Source organism: Condylura cristata, unplaced genomic scaffold (assembly GCF_000260355.1).
Source record: "Condylura cristata isolate star-nosed mole 26May11 unplaced genomic scaffold, ConCri1.0 scaffold00001, whole genome shotgun sequence".
Lineage (NCBI taxonomy): Eukaryota > Metazoa > Chordata > Mammalia > Eulipotyphla > Talpidae > Condylura > Condylura cristata.
Genome location: NW_004567102.1, coordinates 76,271,252 through 76,294,172, shown reverse-complemented (window position 1 = coordinate 76,294,172; position 22,921 = coordinate 76,271,252). Strand labels below are relative to the sequence as shown.

General features: G+C 39.3%; 1 protein-coding gene across 1 annotated transcript in view; it reads right to left on the bottom strand.

The window, feature by feature from the left end:
• UTRN (utrophin) overlaps positions 1-22,921 on the bottom strand; it is a 237,827-nt gene that overhangs the window by 61,237 nt on the left and 153,669 nt on the right. Inside the window, exons 22-29 of the mRNA XM_012735025.1 lie at positions 22,132-22,277; positions 21,007-21,219; positions 15,949-16,062; positions 15,131-15,286; positions 9,856-10,026; positions 7,895-8,074; positions 2,698-2,832; positions 472-621 (exon numbers count right to left, since the gene is read on the bottom strand). Coding sequence (XP_012590479.1) covers positions 472-621; positions 2,698-2,832; positions 7,895-8,074; positions 9,856-10,026; positions 15,131-15,286; positions 15,949-16,062; positions 21,007-21,219; positions 22,132-22,277 — 1,265 coding nt within the window. The remainder of the gene's footprint in view (positions 1-471; positions 622-2,697; positions 2,833-7,894; positions 8,075-9,855; positions 10,027-15,130; positions 15,287-15,948; positions 16,063-21,006; positions 21,220-22,131; positions 22,278-22,921) is intronic.

Below are 22,921 nucleotides of genomic sequence, written 5' to 3'. Positions count from 1 at the left end.
TATAAGCATCAACATTTATTACTTAATATTGAGGCATCTAATATCTACCTGACCCTCCTATCCAAAACCAATCTCTGTTCTCTAATTATTGATATAAATATGGATGCTGTGAATCATTCTGAATGTGTCCGGGGTTTGTGTCATTTAATAATAGCAGTTCAAGTCATATTCTGACAGGTCTAATATTTACCAGGGTAATCTGAATTATTCTTCTTATATACAGCTATCACATGGTCTTGAAAGGAAATTAAATTACTGATAAGTAGCAGTAACCTCAGATAAGATGTTTTAGTCGTCAGATTAAGCCTACCTTAGAAGTTGGGTCTACTCTCCCAACCCAGTTCAATGCCCTTTATACACCCTTCTCCCCAATCCACCTCCCTATGGTTGCTGGCTACTAGTTTTTCCCCAGATAAGAGTTCTTGACATCATAAACACCCAATCAACACTCCTGCTTGCCCCAGTTCTTACACGGCGACTCAGTTCTTCATATCGACTGTTGAAAGCCTCCAGTTTCTCACTGATTATGTCATCCAGGATTCCCCCATCAATTAGAGTCTGGCCAAGTTCCCGAATTTGTGTGCGATTGTCTGCTGGATGTCGCAAAACAGATTCTAGAGACTAAACAGGTACAGGAAAGAAGATGTAATATTGAATACAAATATCAGGGATCCTAAAAATGTCACCCTTTTTATTAAAATGCTTTTTCTAAAAATTTACTTAGAGAATAAGATCAAAAATCTCCAATTGTTATTGAATATATTGCCAAAAAAAATACTTATATAGAAAGCCAGATACTATTTTAGGTAAATGCTTTTATAAACAAATCTAATTAAATATGAGGACTAAGTATCATCCCTGAGAGCTAAATATCATTCCCCTATTACAGATGGGAAACTGGAACTCAGAGAGGTTACTGATGTAATTTTCCTGCAGTAAGCACAAAAGAGCTCAGATTCCAACTTGACGCCAAAGCCGTCATAGCCCCAAGGTCTTTGATCCATTTACTTTAATATGTGAGATCCCAGTGTATATATCACAAACATAATAATAATAATAATTAGGAAAAAATGCTCTAAAATATTTAAAGGTGTTTATGACAATGTTTGCTTTGCACTATTCTTCATAGGCTGTATTTCTAGGTTATCACATTTTAGCTCTCATGTTAAAAAAATATGCATTTTGAGTAGGATTTTTTTTTTAACTTTCTGACTTACCAATGGCTTCTCCAAAAAGAAAAGATATTTGGACTTTTTTCTATTTTATATAATAAAGTAGATCTATCACCCTGTGAGAATATATAAATTTTATTTGAAAATAAAAATTTTGACATACAGAGTAAATCCTTCAGTGGTCATGTCTGAAGCTATCTCCTTAACAGAGTTTCTTACCAAGGTTTCCTTAGTCACCACTGACCCTATCCTTAGATGACACCATCCACTTGGAAAATTTTCAAATAGTGTGAGTGAGAATCTACAGTTTTACAACATATCACAATACACACTATTGGAAAGATAGTTAAGTTTTTTATTTTTTTCACGTAATGATGTAAAACATAAATGTTGCCTTGACATATAGTCACATATAACTTCTTCCCTCACATTTACAACCCAACAGATGGGGAATCCATAGGACATGTGAAATCACGCTGTGGAGAGACCATACTTCTGCTCCACAAGTTGATTCTAGCCCATTCCTTCTTCTAGTCTCGAAAACATCCTTCTGTAGTTTGATGAGATAAAGCCACAGACAGGGGAAGATGCCCAATGTCCCATTTTCAGACAGTTCCATTTTTCCAGTGGCGACAACTCTGGAGCCTGACGGGCTCTAGTCCAAGTGGTGGCGCCATCTTGCCAGGTAGGACGTATGGATTTTAAAAGTAATTTCTTCATGGCCTTTCTTTTTATTCTCTCAATCTCAAACTGCTGTTTTGTTTAAAAAATTACCTTTGTCTCCTGAAGAGTGTCCAGCCCCTAGAATTTTGGTACCATATTTGTCTTTTCCTGACCACCAAGCCAGCCCTCCATCTATCACCTCATTATGTCCCTACAAATTTAAAAATCTATGTACCCTCTTACACCTCGTTTTCAGCAAATAAACTCTTTTCCCATTTTAATTCATGGAAGGAACAATCATGCAGTTATGCCACCCTCTGTGCTGGGGAGCTGGAGAACAATGGTACATCAGGTTTATTTCTTGATCTCCAGTCTTGGAGGCTCAAAGGAGCTTGAAGGTACAGGGAGCCTGAGTCCAGCCTTGACACAGGCACTAAAAACAGAGTCCCATGTCTCAAATACTGGCGTCTCCAACCCGTGCTCCAACTTTTCATATCTGAAGACAACAGAGTAGGAGTCACTATAAACACAGTCACTACAGTGCCTCGTGAGCAAAAATACCTCTTGGAAGAAACAAGAGAGCAAATGTCCTAGTCACATAAGGCAGGGTTTTATCCGCAAAGCAGTAAAAACAAACTGGGAGATCACAAGTGTGCTTTACAATGTCTAAAATGTACTACCAAACAGCTCACCACCTCATGAAGTTACCCATAACCTAAATATACATGGTCATATAAATCAAGTTGACAGTGGAAACCACGGAGGAAGCAAATGTGTTGGTCAAGCATGCATCACCACAGTCTTCATTCTTAACACCCTTAGTGCAACAATAACAAACACTGCCAATAACACAGGCACCCACCTCTAGGGCTTCATTGATAGCATCCGTCTTCTCAGGGAGAGACGCTGTGCTCCTCATCCGCTCTTCCAAAGTATTCAGCCAGTTAGTCTCAAGATCCAAATACTGAAGCAGTTCGATCCAACAAGACCACACCTCCTGGAAGCCAGAGGGGAAAAGAATTAAGTGGGCTCAGAAGGCATTTCGTCTATCACCTTTCTCTTCAAACATTTTCCCTCTGATCATGAATTTCATTTAGATATGAATTTCTACGAAAATATAGAAACTGGTGAAGTCAAAATTTTTAAAAAGTGAAATAAAATCAAATTCTTTAATTATTCTTACTCAACCAACTCAAGAGAGGACTGGGCTGGCTTGCTCTTTACACTGAATTCCAAGGATCTGCTTATGTGTCAAAAATACCATTATGTCGTTAGGAGAAATCAGGAGGAAACTTTTTAAAATAAAGACCAAAAGTACTCAGAATAGCATACTTTCAACAGTTAGGAAAGGGAACTCCCAGAGGCCCACCCAATTCCAATGCACACCTTATGAATGCAGCCACTTGCTGTATAGTCTGCTGTATACAGGGGGTTTCGCTATATGAAGAGAACCACATTTCATCCAAGATGGAATTACACTGTATTTACTATTTTGGCCCAATCACTTATCCCTCATTCTTGAACAGCTTTGAGAAGGAAGTTTATAATTTTACACTATTCTTGAGAAGCCTGCTTGATTAATAAAGTAAGAAGGAAGAGTTCAGCTTGGAACCTCCTGGGCTGATTCTTTTAGATTTGCTGACTGAAAAGGCACATTTTAGGCTGGTCTCCCCAGGAGGTATGATTAGCAGGAAGGGGTCAGCAAGTTTTTCTGTAAAAGGCCACATAGTAAATACTTAAGCTTTACAAGTCACATTCCACTTCTGTCACAGATTCTTTATTATGTGTTCTGCTTTGTATTTTTTTAAAGATTTTGTATTTTTAAAAGATTTATTTATTTATGCAAACAGAACTGGGGTACAGACAGGCCAGAGATCTAACCACAGTGAGAGGAGTCACCAGAGACAGAGTGACGAGCAGAACAGGCTGACTGAGGAAGTGCACTGCTGAGGGGAGAAGCGGGCATGTCAGGAGAGGTCTACCGCGCCATGTGGGTCACCCCCTGGCCAGAGATTGAACTCGTGCTTTAGTGACTGCGGATAACTTCATAAAGGTGGTGCTACACTTTAACCTGCTGCGCACCAAGGAGGGCCCCTGTATTTTTTTAACAACCCCTTAAAACTGTACATCCCTTTTCAATCCGCAAGTCACACAAAAGCAAGCCACAGACCTGCTTTCACCACCCATGGCTAAGACAAAAAAAGAGAAGGGCGGTGTCTCATTCCCCCAAATTTGTGTTTTTAGCTTTTTATTTTGGTTTTGATGCTCTTGTGTGCTTTCTCTAAAAGCTAAGTAACTTTTATTTTCTTACATTATTGTTCATTTTTATACAATATCTCATTTCTCCCCTCAGGCACAATCCCCATAATCTCTCCACCACTGCAATACTCATGAATCACGATCACCAGAGTCCCTTGTGCTCTTTCCGCCACTGTTTTGATCCCTCTCCTTCCCCCTCCTCTGCAGGTTCCCCCAAATGTGTTAAGTAGCACAAAGGCAGAGCAATCTGCTCAGCTCTTAGGGGGAGTCAAAACAATTTCACTACTTAGTGGGAGCCGCTTCAAAATCTTTGCCTATCATTAATCCATCACAGTTTACCCTTTTATTAAAAATGTTTTACATCCCCTTTATATGAAGACCATGTAGACCTTCTAGAGTGCAATGTCAATCTTGAAATCCAGTATCAGCTCCAAAGGCCAATCTGATGCTTTGGAACAGGTTCTTTTGATAAGAACCTTTTTCCTTTGGCTAAGTGCTCACTCACAGACAGGCACTCTAAGACGCAGAAGCTGTCCCTCCCCAGGGACACTCCCTGCCCTGCACAGGCCCCCTGAGGCCTCCCGTGCTGTGCCAGGGACTTCAGACCTCTCACTATCACCAGCGCCAACCCAACTTTACTGAAAGGGAGTATCTGCTGAGGTTTTCTGTCACCATTATGAAGTGAATTACTGGGATAATTGATCTTTTTAGTACCCAGGCTGCCAGTACCCAAAAAGTGCCACACCTAAACACCTGCACCTGAAGAAACTGCTTAAAGGAGTCATGTTCGCTTTTGGAGCTGATGCAGACCACAAGATACCGGCTTTTGAGATTGACACTGTACTCTACAAGGTCTACATGTTCTTGAGTGGGGGTGGGGGGCACAGAACTCATTTGTGACAAAAGAGTGAACTGTGGTGGATTAGTGATAGCCACAGTCTTTGCAGCTACTTCCACTAAATGGTGAAATTGTTCTCTCTTACCCTAAAGCTGGGCTGGCATTGTGCCTTGCCTAGAACAGAAAAAAAATAAATAAAGGCAAAAAACTGATACTGTGCAAAGTGGAGACCTAGCCTTGAAGAGGATGGAAGCTTCTAGTTTTGCCCTTTTCAAGACCAGCTGCCACGCTAAAGGGTGAGCACTACTGGGAGTGTTCCAGACGAGTGCCCGGTTGAAGGCAGCTGTGTGGATGACCTCCAGATGACTCATGGAGGTGAAGAGAGACCCAGCTGAGTCAAGTCAACCCACAAAACCATGAGAAACATGTTTTCGTAAACCACTATGTTGGCATGATTTGTTGCATAGCAATTTACAGTTGAACATAACTGTGTATATTAAGAATATAAAACCATGGATGTGGTGGGAATCTGAGAAGATATGATCCTATTTCCCTTAATCAATTAAGTTCTGTAAACCAGTGTTATCTCTATTAAGAAAAGAACTACACAGAAATTTTAGAGCTGGAGAATATAGTCATTTATTGACAGGGGAACAATAAGAAATGAGTTAATAGTTGATTTCATTGTTGTACACATGTACTATAATGGAATATTATTCAACCATTAAAAAGGTTATCTTCCACTTATGACAATATGGATGGACTTGAGAGCATTATGCTAAGCAAAGTAAACACAAATGTGATCCATTTATACATAGAATCTAAAAATATCAAACTTCAAGAAACATAGAGTGGTGGTTGCCAAGGAATAAATGATGGGGATGCTGAGGAGATGCTGGTCAAAGGGTACAAACTTACATTTGCAAGAAAAAAAACTATAAAACCATTAGTGGGGAAAATAAACACTAACCTATGTATAATGTTTATTTTGAGAGAGTGATAAGGGGATGGGATGGAATGGGACAGAAGGAACTAGTTCTACAATATTAGTTGTCCTGTTTCAAAATAGGACCTCGCAATATATGGTAAATATTAAGTTATAGATTGGGGAGATACATATAGATATAGATATATAGATATATATACACACATGCATACACATATATAAACATAACTATATACACATTTACATGTGTGCTATATAGTAGATATATAAATTTGAAATACTTCACAATCAAAAATTTTTTCATTTAATTTAATTTTTTGTTAAGTTTCTTGAAATAACATTGGTTCATAACACTGTATATATTTTAAGGATATAGGGCCATACCTATATAAATGTATGTTACTATGCATGCCCACCACCAAACTCCCAAAAATCCACCATTGGGCCCCTCCACCTATGCAAAGAACCTAGAAATAATCAAACTAATAAAACTAGACTCCTCAGAACACTGGCATTCTTAATATGATTTAGAAATTTGGGCTGTTTCTGCCCAAGATCCCTGGGCATGATGTTCATAACATATACTGTTCATAAACATTTTGAAAGCTTTTTTATTTTCTCTCCATCTCCCCTTTCAATGATATCAAAGCCTCATCTCTTCTCTTTTATCCTTATTATTTTTAGTTCTATATTTACCTTTCTGCCCTTAAGTGTCTGAAAATAATTCCCAAGTAATTCTAAAGCAACTCCAAACATGCAAAACATGTATCCCCTCCTCAGCCTCCAGCTGTCACAGACAGCAAGGAGAAATGATTTGCATTACCTGGTATTTGTTAGTTTGGGATAACTTGTGGACTCCATTAATCACTACAACATGTCATCAATTGCTACTTTGATTCATCATATGTAACAAAACCAGAGTCCACCACGGTGGTTATGACAAAGAAGAAAGCATGGTAAAATTCAATTCTGAACTCATTCACAGGACTCAAGACTAGACAAACATAAATTATATTGTTTATAAGATCTTTACATCTGAACTGAGTAACTTAGGTGTTCTATGTTAGCCAATATCATCATAATATAGGATGGGATTTTGTTCAACTCATTGCTTTCAAATGAGTCTAATTTAAATCCTCCAGGTGTGATTGTTTATCATTTTAGGATTTACTATAATAGTCATTTGTTTTAGACTGAACTGAATTTCACTGAAACTGTTACACATTAAAATTGTCTCTTAAGGCCCTCCCTGGTGGCACAGCGGGTTAAAGCACAGCACTGAGAATCTAAAGCTGCTTCCGCATGAGTTCGATTCCCGCCTGCCCCGGAGGTGACCACATGGCGTGGCAGACCTCTCCTGACCCGCCCGCTGTTCCCCTCAGCAGTGTACTTCGTCAATCTGCCTGTTCTGTTCTTCACTCCATCTCTGGTGAAGCCTCTCACCACCCCTGAGCCTCTGGCCTGTACCCCAGTTCTGTATGCACAAATAAATAAATCTTTAAAAATTGTCTCTTAAATGTTTTCAAAAGATGGAACCAAAATCACACTAATGTAAAAAAAAAAAAAACTTCATTTTTATTAAAAAAAAATCATAGAATCACACACATTTAAAACCCAATGGCACAGAAGGCAAAGGAGACAGAAAAATGCCAGCATTCTCAGTTTCTCCTTTCCCTTCAGATCACTAAATGTAGATATCACTAAGTCAAAAACCTCAATTCATCTCTGTACACAGCCAGGAAAAATAAAAGAAAGAACTTTGTTCTAGAATGTTCTTTCTAACAGCCCCTACAGATGATCTGTGACATAAAAACCTTGACTTGCCCAAGAATCTCCCACCAACTGGGGCAACTTTTTTCATTCCTATTAGATTTTTAGCAACTTAACTATCCAAGACCTAGTTTTCACTTATGTTCATTCATTATTTGAAGAAAACTGGAATTTTTCGCAAGATAAGAAATGACCCACACTGCAGAGCTTGAATTTCAGAAATGCACCAATAAACTAGTACCATACCTCTAGTGTGTGGCACTTGCCACGAATTCTGTTACAAAGAAGTTGGTAGTTCTCCAGCACATCATTCAGTTCAGATGTCAATTCTTGGCCACCAGAGGGCACTTTTGCAGCTAATAACTTGATGTTGTCCTTGAGAATCTTCACTCTCACCTCCTTCTGTAACACGTCCTCTTTCGCCCTCTGTTCCAAGACAAGATGAACATTAATTCATCTCTCCTTCTCAGTAATCACTTTCCTTACTATATTTAAAAATAACTCAACCAAAATAAAGACATCTAGGAGATTCTAACTACCTACTTGGGACATTCTGTAGGTAATCAATAAAGAGTGCTTTTGATTGCTGACCATAAAATCTCACCACTCTATGCCTTAATGTACAGAATTCCAGACACACATTTTCACTTAATAACAACAATTCCAATACCTAAGTTATGATTGCTAATATTAAGTATTTTCAGAGTCTGAGTCCATGATAATAATCTAAGTGAATTAATTTTAATTAACCACTGGAGGTTTACAAATATTGGAATGAAATAAATGAATTTTCACAAAAACTGAAGTGCAAAATGGTAAAAGTATTATTTATAAACAATACAAACATTTTTTTTTTTCCTCCTGAAACACAGACACACATTTCATCCCAAGAATTAACAGCATTTCAAACAGGACAGTGATTTGCTGGGAAGATCTTATCAAAGAAAAAACTTTCATTGACTGTCCTCCTGCTTAAAATTCAGAAAAATCAACCTAAAACACTCTTCCACTCTCCCTTTGTACTGTCTTTACTGCTTCATGGTTTTAAATTTCCCTAGGGTGGGGTTAAATAATTATTTATAGTGGTTTTTAAAATCCTAGTGGTTGTTTAGAAGAATAAAAATAAATAGAACGCTACCCAATCAAGAATCATTCTTCTAAGTAATCATTCTTCTAAACACTAGTAACTTAAGAAACCACAAAACTACAATGCCCATAGTGTTATGGAAGAGAATAAATGAAATAAGGTCATTCTGAACATAGTAGGCTACCTTGAAATATATCGCATACAGAATATTTTTAAAGTTTGCCCTAAAGCTGCATTAAAAAAAAAAAAAAAGATTTCCAATGGAAATACCTGAACTAAAATTAAAAGTTCTTTGTCATATTTACTTTGATTCATTTGTAATAACACATGGATGAAATGTAATCCTTTTCTTAATATCTGCACAAAGAGTTTTGCTTCAGTTACACCTCTAGGAAGTTAACTTTGGGCAAAACATTCACTGTGTGGCTTAATCTTAAAAATAAAAAGCCTCTAAATACTCTCTCTTTTGTCTTGAACAATGAAGGACATCTAAAGCAAAGTTACAAATCTGGGAATAATTCCCAGTTCCTTTATTATATAAAAAAGACTGTTCAGACTTTTGACACCGAAGTTTATGGGAAACATAACCTGTGGGTTCCACTGATTCCCAATCTTTCTCTGCTGCCATTCCTAATGCTTCTTTTATCTCCTTTTAAAAAACTGGGGCATTCACGTGTGTCCCAAGCAGTAGGTAGCAGAGTACACATGACAAAGTAAGGAGAAACACCAACTGAAATGGGAAGTCTCTCTTGTTCCTTACAAAAAATAATTCCTCCTGAAAAATGCTGGAAGTCGTGGTGAAGGTTGTACCACAATTAATGTTGCTGAATTGGGGGATCATTCTCCATGGCTCTTCAAGATTCAGAGGTGCTCATGGACCAGACTCGTGGACCAGGTTGAACAAGTGGTAACTCAGCTTCCCCTCAAAAACACAGAAGCTACCCCACCCACACACACTCTTTTATTTTGATTTGAAATCTTACTGCAAAGGATTATTTGGACACATGATGCTTTAGAGCGAGCTAGGTCACTTGATGGGTGACTGATTGGTGAAGAATAACTTTTACAGGCAGCAGGAGGGGAGATACAAGCTGACTGATACCATGTGTTCCAATCTCACCTTCATCTCTTCCACTGCGCTCTCAAGTTCTTCCGGTGATTTGTACTCAAAATCCCGCTCCAAGTACTCTTCCTCGGCCTGGGCCATCCATTCCTGCATCTCCGCCAAGTCTTTCTTCAGGTTTACTGCTTTTTCCTGACTTTCAGACAGCCTACTTTTTTGAGTAGCAATCTGGAAAGGAAATGATTCACCCAAATAAGCAAAGCTACTGTCAAGTTCTAGTTTCTAATATCTAAAGACACAGTGATAATTCCAAAGTGTCTGAAAATTCAGTGAAGACCCATTACATAATGTGTACTGATGCTGTGGGCTACCATACAGAAAACAATAATTGTAATTGAATTCTATAAGACTCTAATTCTGAAGTATTATAACTTAGAAGTACTCTAATTTGGAAAATGTATATCTTTGGACAGAGAAATGAAGGACTATCGCTAACGCAATAAAAGCATAGATCTCATAAATTTATGCAAGCATTGTTTATTATGGAAAAAGTAACCTGAAGTAACCAAAAGATCTATTTTCTCTTTTTTAACAGAATTTCCCATTAAGACCACTTTGAAAATCAGAGAAGAAAAGGCTATTGTTAAAGATTCTCATAGAACGCAAAATTTTGATTTTGATGATACACCTGTCCATTCCATACACAAAAAGTTAGAAAACAGGTGTTTCACTGAATCTGGCTCAATGACTTAGTTATGTGCTTCAGAGAAGCCTAAAAAGGTTTATAATGATCATATACATATCTGAATTTGCAATCTATGCACCATTTGCATTGAATGGCATTAATGAGTACACTCAAGTAAAGGGATACCAGTTACAGAGCTGCATGAATGCTCCAGCCACATTTCCCCCTGAGAATAATTTCTAGTAATAAAAACCATTAAATTCTTTAGTGACAAAGACTTGACTTGCATTTTTGGAGTTCACAAGTAATGGTGTGTGGCTGAGTGGGGACTGGGACTTTGACATTGCAATTCTTTAATAAAACTGAATTAAGATGTTGGAATGTTACCACCTGTCTTCCTGGCTCTTTATTTCTCCTTAAACAATAGAAGCAAGATGCACATACAGGGATATAGGCATATACAAACAGAGGGATAAATCAATGAAGAAATGACCAAAAATAAGAAATAGTTCCATGAATTAGAATGTCCCAGTACAAATTCCACTCAACCCCAGTTATTTCTCTCTCATAGAAAAACAAAAGGAAAACGAAATAAAAGATGGGGAAAACTCCACTCCAGAGCCCTCCCTTGGTGACACAATGGGTTAAAGCACAGCATTATGAAGCTATCCACAGCCACTGCAGGATGGGCTTGATCCTGGGCCAGGGGGGTGACCCACATGGCACAGCAGACCTCTCCTGTCTCACTCACTGCTCCCCTAAACAGTGCACTTCATCAATCTGCCTGTCTGCTCCTCACTCAGTCTCTGATGAATCCTCTCACCCCCCACATATCTGGCCTTTACCCCAGTTCTATATGCATAACTAACCTTAAAAAAAAAATATTCCACTTCAACTCAACCAACCTTGGGTGAAATGACGCAGTCTGACAAGGTAAATCAAAAATGGAGTCAGGGAGCCATGACTCTGGGGTGAGGCACCCCAATTAGCAATACTAGGGCTTGCTATGTTGTCTCCAGCCAAAGGTTAGAATATTGTGTATTATCACATGTGGGTTTTCCATTTCTACTTAAGACAGTAAAAGAGACAAGCTGGATGTCCCACTGGTGAGACAACTGAGCAAAGGCAATTGCTTTACGTCTTTTTGATTGTCAGAAAGTGCACTGCCCATCCTGAGGTTGTCATTGACTTAAAATATAAAGAACAGAAAACAGGTGTCTTATCTGAATCTGGATCTTTGACTTAGATATGTCTTTCAGAGAAGCCTGAAGGTATTTTCAGAGCGCCCCCTCGCTGCCACCTGATCTCCACCAGGAGAGGGGTGATGCCCCAGGGTGTCCGCAACCTGTCAGTATCCACCACCACTCAAGCTCTGTGGCACAGGAGGTCACATGCCGGGGCCTGCCTGGCTGCACAGATGCCAGTGATGAAAAGCCAGAGCAGCACAGACTAGCTCTCTCCAGAGGAAGGGAGAACATGCAGTGGCTTTCCTGTCACCACTTTCCAAACAGGACTACAAAAATAGATGGAGCTTTGATTCCACGGCCCCGTCCTGCCCCCAGAATCTAGGAATCTGTTGCCAACAATGTACTCAATCCTACATCTGTCTGGCCAGAAGTTTAATCTGGTGAGTGTCTCAAAAATATTAGAAGACAGAAATCAGATGGGTGGACTGATGGCCAAAGAGACAAGAGAGATGGATGATTCCTGAGCCTCACTTCCAGAAAATTCTCTTTGCTAGCAGTTTCAGTACCATAATTTTCAAGAATACAATAAATGAAAAAAACAAAGATGCTGTGTCATCTTTGCAGCAATAAAAGAAATCTCAAAATTGTAAATAATTATCCTGAGATAATAATATATGCTCATTTAGGGCATGAAAGGGTCTTCCTTTTACGATATCATGGATATAACTGATGTACTGGAATGTTTGTTGATTGATTTTATGTCTGCATTCCTTCTAGGCAAACTAAAATTTGGGCAATGTTATGTTTACTGGAAATGTCTTCCATCTTTTTACTAACCAAAGAAAGAAACAGTCTGTAACTGCTTTGGGTAATTACATAACACATGGCCCCCTCCCTATTGAGGGAATTTTTTTTTTTTTTAAATCCCCATGTATTTATTTTCATGCAATCAATAATTCACAATTAATTCTATGTTGATGTATGTGTTTTGTGTATATATGTAGGTAGGCAGGTAGGTGGGTGCACAGATACAAATGTGCTGGTTAATAATTACAAAAACATCTCTTTGGATCCCATTTCCCTTTTCTCTGCTCCCTGGGTGGAGAATCTTTCCAAGTCTGTTACATTTAGTGTCCCACCTCCTTGCTCCTATTCTCTCAGCGTTCTCCAGTATAGCTCTGTTCCCCCACACTCCACTGGGGCTTCTTTTCTCCAGGCTACTGAGGTGCGTGGCCTGTCAGAGGAGGCCTGCCTCCAACTGCCTCACCACGGGGTACTGTGGTACAGGAAACTCCACTCCTGGGGGCCCTTCCTCTGGCCAAACTTTTCTCCTTGGCCTCCCAGGTCTCAGTCCCTCCTTTCTAGAGGGCTTAAAGAGCCCCATTTATATGTCTATCTAATATATGATCATTGTTATTGTGTATTAATTTTATTTAATAAAAATTATATAATAAATATGGGGAAGAAATAGGCAAAGCCATAATGGTTGAATTCACCCACTGAGATCTGGATCCAGCAAAAGAAGGCCCCTACCCGCCTCGCATGAAAATGCGCCTTCCCAGAAGGTGCTCCAAGGAGACAGTCTTACATGTGTGTTTTTGAGGCTCTTTCTGCTGCATATGTGACCAAACATAGGCAAAGCTGCTGTAAAACTTTTAGATTCGTGCAGGGCAGGAGGGGGAGATGTGCTGGTCTTTCAGCCAGGCCTACATCCTAAGTTCCCTCTTTTTTTTTTTTTTAAAGATTTATTTATTTATACATACAGAACTGGGGTACAGGCCAGAGATGCGGAGAGTGAGAGGATTCACCAGAGACAGAGTGGGGTGCAGAACAGGCAGATCGACGAAGTACACTGCTGAGGGGAGCAGCGGGCGGGTCAGGAGAGGTCTGCCACGCCATGCGGGTCAGGAGAGGTCTGCCACGCCATGTGGTCTCCTCCTGGGCAGGCGGGAATCGAACTCATGCGGAAGTGGCTTAAGCTTCTTTGTGCAGTGCTTTAACCCGCTGCGCCACCAGGGAGGGCCAAGTTCCCTCTTTTACTAAAAACTGTTGGAGTATTCTGGAGTAACCGCTTGTTTCTTTGCTCTGTCCCTGCCTTCTGTGTGGGGCTGGTTTCAGATTACAGCAGGAAAGCATTAGCATTGCATTAATCTCCATCTTAACTCTTCAAGAATGGAAATCAACAGTTCACCTGCTCCCTCCCCACTGCCCAAGTCTTTGCAATTTCAGGAAAGAGCAGACAATTCATGCAAAGTGGAAACTTTGCAAACATATCCTTTAGCTGGTATTCAGTCTGTTATTAGATACTCATTTTTACTTGCAAAATATAGTTCCAACCTAAAATTTGAAACCTGTGATGCTGATCATAACCTCCCCATTACCTCCCCAGTCCAAGAAGTCATCCTCATTCTCTACCATTACAGTTACCTCTAAAATAATATCCATGTATCCACTCTTGCCTTTCAGAGAAGATTATCCACATGGAAGCAAGAGTGATCTTAAAAGATCTAAAAAGTGTCATTTCCCTCCTCAAATCCCTCAGCTTTCCACACGGAATCATACATAAAATGAAACTGAACATCTTTGCTTCAAAGATATACACCATACAGTCCCACCTACCTTGCCACCTCAACTCTTACTCTCCACAACCCACTAACTCCTCTTTTTTCTATTCCAGCTTCACTGACTTTCTTTTTTTTTTAAGATTTATTTATTTATTCATTCATACAGAACTGAGGTACAGGCCAGAGGTGCAGGGGTAGTGAGAGATTCACCAGAGACAGAGCGGGGAGCAGAACAGGCAGATCTAGGAAGTACACTGCTGAGGGGAGCAGTGAGTAGAACAGAGAGGTCTACCTCACCATGTGGGTCACCTCCGGGGCATGGTGGGGACTGAACTCATGCTTAAGTGGCTTTAGCTTCTTGGTGCTGTGCTTTAACCTGCTGTGCCACCATTCTTTATTTTTTAAACAATAATTTTATTTACTTATGTATACAATAACTGGAGTGTAGGCCAGAGGTGTTGTGGGATGAGATGACTCACCAGAGTCAGAGTGGAGAGCAGAACAGATAGGTTCACTGAAACATCCTGCTGAGAGGAGCAGTGGGCAGGACAGGAGAGGTCTGCTGCACCTTGTGGGTCACCTCCCTGGCTGGGGATCGAACATGGGCTTCAGTGGCTGCCCACAGCGTCATAGCACTGAGACATTGACCCCTGCACCGTCAGGGAGGCCTTGACTTTCTCGTTCTTTATTAAATACACCAAGCTTGTTTCCATCAAAGATCCAAAATGAGCAATTTGTTCCCCCCCCTTAATTAAAAAGGAATAATGATATATTTCTTGACCCAACCTGCCATACACTTTAGACTGCTAGTTTTGAGTCTGGATGGAATTTAGTTGGTCAAGAAAAGGCATAATGTACCTTCTAAAAACTCCTGACAGAGATGTTCAAAAACTCACCTCCTTGCTTAATCTCTCCAGTTGGGTTTGATATTCAACTAGTTTTGTGTGCACCCAGCCTTTGATTCCAGCAAAAGGACAACTTTGGAGGTTAGCCTCTATGTCTTTCATGTCTTTCATTGATGACTCCATTGTTTCTATTTCATTAACAAAGGCCTGAACATAAAAATAAACCCATATTGAGTTCATTCCCATACAAGCGGATGCCATTGTTACAGCTGGCCTGCTGTATCCCTCCCTGCAAGTATTGTAAGAACAGAGTCAGGACTTTCAACTTCTTAAGCAGTACTATTTCTTAGGAAATTCATTTCACCTGGGCTCTTCATAGAGCCATCTGCCAAATTAGATTGGAAATACTTGTCTCTCAGCAGGGAACAGTACTTTTAATTAATTTAGAGAAGCCTAATGATTTCACCAAATAGAAATTGCATGCAGTATTACTGGCAGATTTCAACTGTTAAATATGTTTTCCATATAGCCTCACCGTATGGCATAGTAGAGAGCAATATGCAATTGGTGGTAATGACACTAAGATTGTTACTTTAAGGTAAAATAACAAGCCCTATATACTAAAATTGCTCTTGTTCTCTCTATCCAAAAATGCTATAACCATGGCCAAAAATAAAAATAGGAATACTATAATCTGTCATTCTTTTATTAACTATCAAGTCAAAAAAAAAAAGGTTTATGATGAAAGATACTTTAGCTAGGCTTATTGTCCTGTCATTGTGTCACAATTTTAATAACAGCAGCAAATAATAAAGATGATGAAGAAAACACTATTTATTATAGTAGTTCCCTAGATCAGCAGAACTCACAGAGCACTGGTCCAGCTGCCTTTGAAGTCCCTCGGCGTCTCCATGGATAGCCTGCTCCTTCATTAAGAAGTCTTTCACACCATCCATCCACTTCTCAATGGCTTTAGAATCAGCCTAAATCGAAGGCAGTAACAAAGGGGATATTACTCAGTGACATTCAACCTGCTCTATCTCAGGATCTATTGCTATTGGAAAAAGGCAACTTTTCAAAACTTTGATAGCATCATTTTCATTTATTTTATTTCTTTTTAAAAACTGCCAGCTCTGAAATAATGATTTTCTTTATTCTTGACTAAAGAGATGACAGTTTAGTGGTCATGCTAAATATCTCAAAATGCACCCCTGTAAACCAAGTTCTCTTGCTTAAATGTGAACACTATTTGTGGTTCAAGATTAAAATTTTAAGTAACAGGAAAATGCTTTTCTGGGTATAATCAGCTAAAAAAAAAACTTTTATTCTCATATAATGTGAAACAAATTTTCTCCAAAAAGTCACTACTCAGAGCAGGAATAAATAAATAGCATAGTGGAGAGAATACAATAGCTTTTTCTTAGTTCTTTTTCTGTGAATAAGGCTGAATGCCTTATTCTCTGAACACCCAGTAACTTTTTTTTAACCACTTTCTACTAAATTGAATCTCTGTTACTATGGATGGTGCTGGGGGTCAAAATCAAATGAGAGAGGAAACAATTTGCAAAGACAAACATATTTCAAAAAGGCAGTATACTGGAAGCGGGTCATAGAGGAGGAGAAAGATCCGAGTTGAGGTCCAATTTTAGAGTGAAGTGACAAGCATGGTTTTACAGGACCTTCCCTGTCTTTGTCTGACCAGTCTGATTTATTCATCTCCCTCGTACTGAGCTAAATGTTTCCCTGTACCTTCCATTCTCTGCTTCTAATTCATCCCTAGGAATGAAGATAAACATACTCTCCTGCTCAGAAAAGATCTTTAGATTTGGAAGCAGCCACTGTGCCTTCCCCTAGACTATTGGTTAAACATTCCCAATTCTTTTGGCAAGAGTTCTAGGCCACAAGAGCCAGGTGTTGCACTTACACTCTAATCAACATGATCAAGAAACTGTCTCAACTTTAAAAAAAAAAAAATTTAAAGATTTACTTATGCATATAGAACTGGGGTACAGGCCAGAGGTGCAGGGGCGGTGAGAGGATTCACCAGAGACAGAGTGGGGAGCAGAACAGGCCAACTGACGAAGTACACTGCTGAGGGGCACAGCAAGCAGGTCAGGAGAGGTCTGCCGCGCCATGTGGGTCGCCTCCACAGGGAGAGAGCTCATGCTGAAATGGCTTTAGCTTCTAACTGCTGTGCTTTAACCCGCTGCGCCACCGGGGAGGGCCATCCACTCTACACTTTTAAGTACAGAGGGCCACTCTGATCAAGATGGGGGAGAAGTGCTGCTTGGAGAGGCTTTTCTCCACCACTGTTCTACATCCAGGCCAGCAGCAAGCACGTCCTCATCCCTCATCTTCCCAACTTCAGAAGCCCTCTTACTCCCGCATCCTTCTGTTCTTTAACATACTGATCCCAAGAACTTGAATTCAAGGCAGCATTACTGTTGTATAACTGGGAAGTCTAGTTTGGGGTAAGAAAACTGAGAGCCTTTTAGACCAAGGATTTTTGATATTTATAGAGAAGCATTATATTCCAAGGAGATTCCATCAAACGCAGACTTAACTAAAGCATTCTCAACAATTCATTGCAATCATTGGTGTTAGAAGAGAAATTTTAGGACATCTACTCTTCTCCTTTCCTGCTTCTTTCCTCCCTCTCTGATGCACACAGACCCAGGTGAGACCCCTCAGCAACAGCGCCCTGGTGAATACCTGCCTACATCAGCATCCCTATACTACCTAATCTATGGTTACAATAATGTTTGCTTGAGCCTGTCTCTTTAAAAGTAACTGCTTAACCAGAAAGAGAAAGAAAAATACTGGATGGTTTCACTCATAGCAGGAGTATAATGGACCAGGCGAGAAAATAACAAAAATAATGAAACAACCATATACCAGAGACATTTTGCGGGGGTGGAGTGGGGAATGGGATCAAAAACGGGGGGGGGGGGGAGGATGCACGGGACTATGGTGTTGGCACAGGGGTGATTTGGTGATGGGAAACCCACGGGGATTACAATCGAGATGGAAAAAAAAATGTGCAAAATGATGTAAAAATAAACTTTTGTAATAATAATAATAAAAAAAAAAGTAACTGCTTAAAAGTAAATGAAGGAGGGCCCTCCCTGGTGGGCAGCTGGTTAGGATGCACTGCAAAGGAGCAGTGGCCCCCTCAGTGGAAATTCAATCCTGGCCCCATCCCCAACCCCATCCCTAGCCCAGGAGGTGATGATCCACAAGGGGTAGCAGACCTCTCCTGACCCGATGCTCCCCTCAGCAGTGTGCTTAGTCAATCTGCCTTTTCTGCTTTCCACTCTGTCTCTTGGGAATCCTTTCACCCCCCCTGCACCTCTGGTCTGTACCCCAGTTCTGTATGCATAAATAAATAAATATATTTTTTTAAATACTGAGACAAGACTTTTTATGCTGGGAAAGAGGAGATACCAGAGGGCAGGCAGAGCCCCTTTTCTGCACTTCGTGGCACACAGATGGTGGCTAGTACGGTCCTGTGTAGCCGGATACACTTTCCCGCACAGTGTTGCTGTAGGGTGGCTGCCCTGGGAGTAAGCTCCTACCCTGCATTCAGCCAGGTCTACTGAGAAATCTTCTAAGCAGTAGCTTTTTATTTACTTTTTAAAGCAATATAAAAAAGTACAAGTAAATTTCTAAAATAAATGCTTCGTCACTTCATATGCCAAACACACACACACACATACTATGCTGAGGCAACCATTTCTCATTACTTATGTTCACAAATTCTCAAGCAAATATAAAATGACCAACATGATAGTTTGCAAAGCCAAGTATCAAATATTATAGCTTGGAAGAGTCAGAATTCTGTATTTGGCTCACTGTGCTCAACAGCAATGGTTTGTAAGCATTTGGGTAGAGCAACACCTTACTCCGGGGTCACAGAAAAGGAATGTGGGGTCATTAACACTTTAACCCTACCCCTGTCACACCCCATCCACAGCCCAGACCCTGCACTAGGGACAGAGGTAATTTGAAGCTTCATAACTCAATGTAAAACAAAAAGATCCCAAGTTACACAGCTATCTCCAAGCCTTTGTTTACAGCTAAATTCTTAACATTTTCTTTTGCTCTTCCCCCATCTAGTGGAATGTCCACCACTTCTTAAGCAGTTATTTCTAATGTAAGAAATAAGGAGAACTGTGAAATCCAAACTGAAACCATAATTTAAAGTAATAAGGTTTCTATTTCATTTGGTTTTATAATATTCATCAACCTCAAAACACTCTTTAACAAGTGTTTCCTCATTTAGTGGGGAAGACTAAGGACAATCTTGCCACTACATTTACCTGAAATTCAGTTTTATTAAAGCTATGATTTAGAATACAACAATATCTCATTCTAAATGATGTAATGAAATGATTACATCAATTACACATTACCCCGGAAGAGTTCATTTTGCCCTTCGGGGGACAAAATCATCCTTGATTGAGAACAACTAATAATCCAAGCATTGGTTTAGTCTATAACCAAAAATTTTAGACTCACCAATAACAATAATTTGGGGTTTTATGGGTAGGAAAAACTACAAATAGAAAACTGATAAGGTCCACTCACAAAATTAAATGAGTCAAAAATCCAAAACTACACATAATACACTTCAAAATTACTAAATTATTCTAGTGAGATTTCAGTATAAAACTGTAGCTCACATATACACAAAACTACCTCCTTCCAGTCCTGCACCACACTCATTCTTCATTCTCCCACTGGTCATTCACTAAAACATTCCACTGGTCAAAAAGTTTCTCTTCAGCCCAGTGGTCACGGTGCTGGATCTCTTCACACTGATCTGTGCAATCTCCAGCTCTTTCTAACCACACGCTCGTGAGACTTTATTTTTAGAACACTGTTGTCAGAACTTGTCTTTATTTTCAAATTTTTCAGCAATTTATATTTTATATAAATTCTCTGGGATCTAACTACAATTGTCTGTACTTTTGTGTGTATACAAAAGCTGGATAGATAGGTAGGTAGTAAGACAGACAGACAGACACAGCAGAAAGGTACACACACATGCATAAATGTACTTTCTAAATCTAAATCTTGTATTACTAATATCACTTCATTCACTGAAAAATATTTATCGAGTGTCTTCTCTGTGCCAGGCAAGGTTCTAGAATCTGTCTATCTTGGGATGCACAAAGGCCACATAAGGAGGCAACGGGAGGCTAGAAAGCCACTAGGGAGTTTCCATTCGTTCTTCACGCAAACAGTTCCTATTCAATGGGGTGACCTGGAAAGAACGCTTCTCCATCTTTCACACAGGCAAAATGCTAAAATCCCGATTGTGTTATCTGACATTGACTTTTACCACTTCCTTTTTTAGGTCCCCACATTAAATCTTTCTATGGAACGTTATCACTAATTCGTCTATGAACATTTTAAGAAGGATCATGCTTCTGCATGTCTGTCCTTTGGATTACTATCTGTCCCAGTCTGATACTCTTAGTCAATGACCTCATTCAGATTTTCAACTGCAACCATGTAAAACCTGAAAAACTGTTTCAAACTCTCAGTCACCTGCAAAACCTCTACCACTCTAACCAAATCCCAGCCTTTATTTCCTGAAGGCTCTTCACACTGAAACATCACTTTGACCATGTTCAAGGATTCTCTTATCTTCAAGGTCCACATTGTCTCTACCAAGAAGCTTTTGTAAGACAAAAGGAAATAAATGTGCTCTCCAACATATTAAATATAAATAAAAATATATTTATATTTAATATATATAATAAAATAATATAAATAAATAAAATAAAAATATAAGTAAATAAAAATATAGAGCTAGAACAAATGCAAATAAAACTCTACCTATGTATCTGGCCTCTCATGATAATTACTATTTTCTATTGTAATAAACTTAAACACCTAGTAGTTTCAAATTTTTGACTTACCTCAAAAGTTCTGAGGCTAGGCATAATTTCTTCAAGAAGATGCAAATCTTTGGAAACTCTGACCCTTAGTTTGTTCCACTTTCCTTGAACATCATCAAATTCCTGCTTACACATCTTTTCTACCTCTGGTGTAACATTTTTCCCCAAAGTCTTTGTTTCTTCTGCAAGTTTATATAATGTGGGTTTTTGATTCTCAAGAAATGCATCAAAGGCCTGAAAAATAGTTTAATGTTAAAATTACACACAATAAGTTGTCTAGACAGATGTAATAATAGGGTACATCAATGTCAAATGTCACTTTTAAAACCTGTTTATATATTGGACGGGAATTCAATGTAGTATACTGATGTTGATATATAATGAGGCATACCTGAAAATTATATAATATTATAATACAATATTAATTCAATTTTAAAATTAACTAAAATATATTTGATAGATAGGAAAGACTGATGAAAAATAAGCATGATCTAAAAAGTAAGTTTTCTTTCTAATCTATGAAACAGCCATATATTCAACACAGAAAAAGAACACCTCAGTTCAACCGATAGTCTTCATTTTACTAAACAAGTATTAAGAGATTATTAACAGGTTGAAAATGCCAGGCTAACTATAATAGAAGGGGAAAATACGCATTTATTCTATTTAAAAATTTATAACTTTGCTACATTTTGTGATATGATGTACAGTAACTACAGTCACTAACCTTCACATTAAAAAGAATTTGTTGACTGATCTTGGCCCAAAAACTGACCAATATTATTTGAAAGTTTGAAAAAATTTAAATTCAAAGTATTTGCAATGCATTCTTAAAAATGACTGCAGGCCCTCCCTGGTGGCACAGCGGGTTAAAGCACAGCACTAAGAAGCCAAAGCCACTTCTGCATGAGTTCTAACCCCCTGCCCCGGAGGTGAAGACATGGCGCATCAGACCTCTCCTGACCGCCTGCTGCTCCTCTCAACAGTATACTTCATCGATCTACCTGTCCTGCTCCCCACTCTGTCTCTGGTGAAGCCTCTCACCGCCCCTGCCTGCACCTCTGGACTGTACCCCAGTTCTGTATGCGCCAACAAAATAAATCTTAAAAAAATGACTCCAGCCTACTAAAGCCAAATACATGTTACCTTTCTTTCTTGCAGGGCTTCCTCTACCTTTGCAAGGTCATTCAAGGCACTCAAAGATGTCTGAGCCTTGTTTTCTGAATCATGTAGCAAATTCCTTAATGTTTTCAGTGTTTCCAAGTATGCATGTCCAGGGTGGTTCTTCAGCTCTGTTTATTTAAAAATATTTACTTTAAGAAAAAATAATGTTATGAACCTGCTATTATATATGCCATTCGTTCTACATATAAGTGAATTCTAATAGGAGTGAAGTCAAACTCCATCATCTAAATTTAAAAAAGGTCTCCGTTAGCTATCATAGCAAATCCTCCCCCGGTCTTTCTGCGAGCCGTTGACTTCAGTTCTGTGCATGCCAATGTTTGAAGTCATCCAGTAATTCACTTTTTTTTTTCTTTATTTCATCTCATCTCCCTGAAGGAGATATACAATGTTCTCTTTGTCCATGGAACCTCTTGGTCCCCGATAAAGAGAACAAAGGTCCACTGAACCAGCCTTCCGCTAATCTCAAGCCTGTGACCAAACTGTCATCTCCCGAGAGGCAGAGAGGACCCAGGAACACCACAGCTATCCCAGACCTCAGAGACAGGCTACAGGCCAGATGCAACATCTCTTCCAGTCCCTGTCACCCAAGTCACAAACAAGCAACCTTGTGGGGAAAGGAAGGAAGCTCTTTTGAAGCAGGAACAGGTAAATAGGACAAGCAACAAAAGAAACGAAACTAGTAGCATCAGTTGCAATAACCAGAAGGTGGACACAATTCAAGTTTCCATTGACATATGACTGGACTAACAGA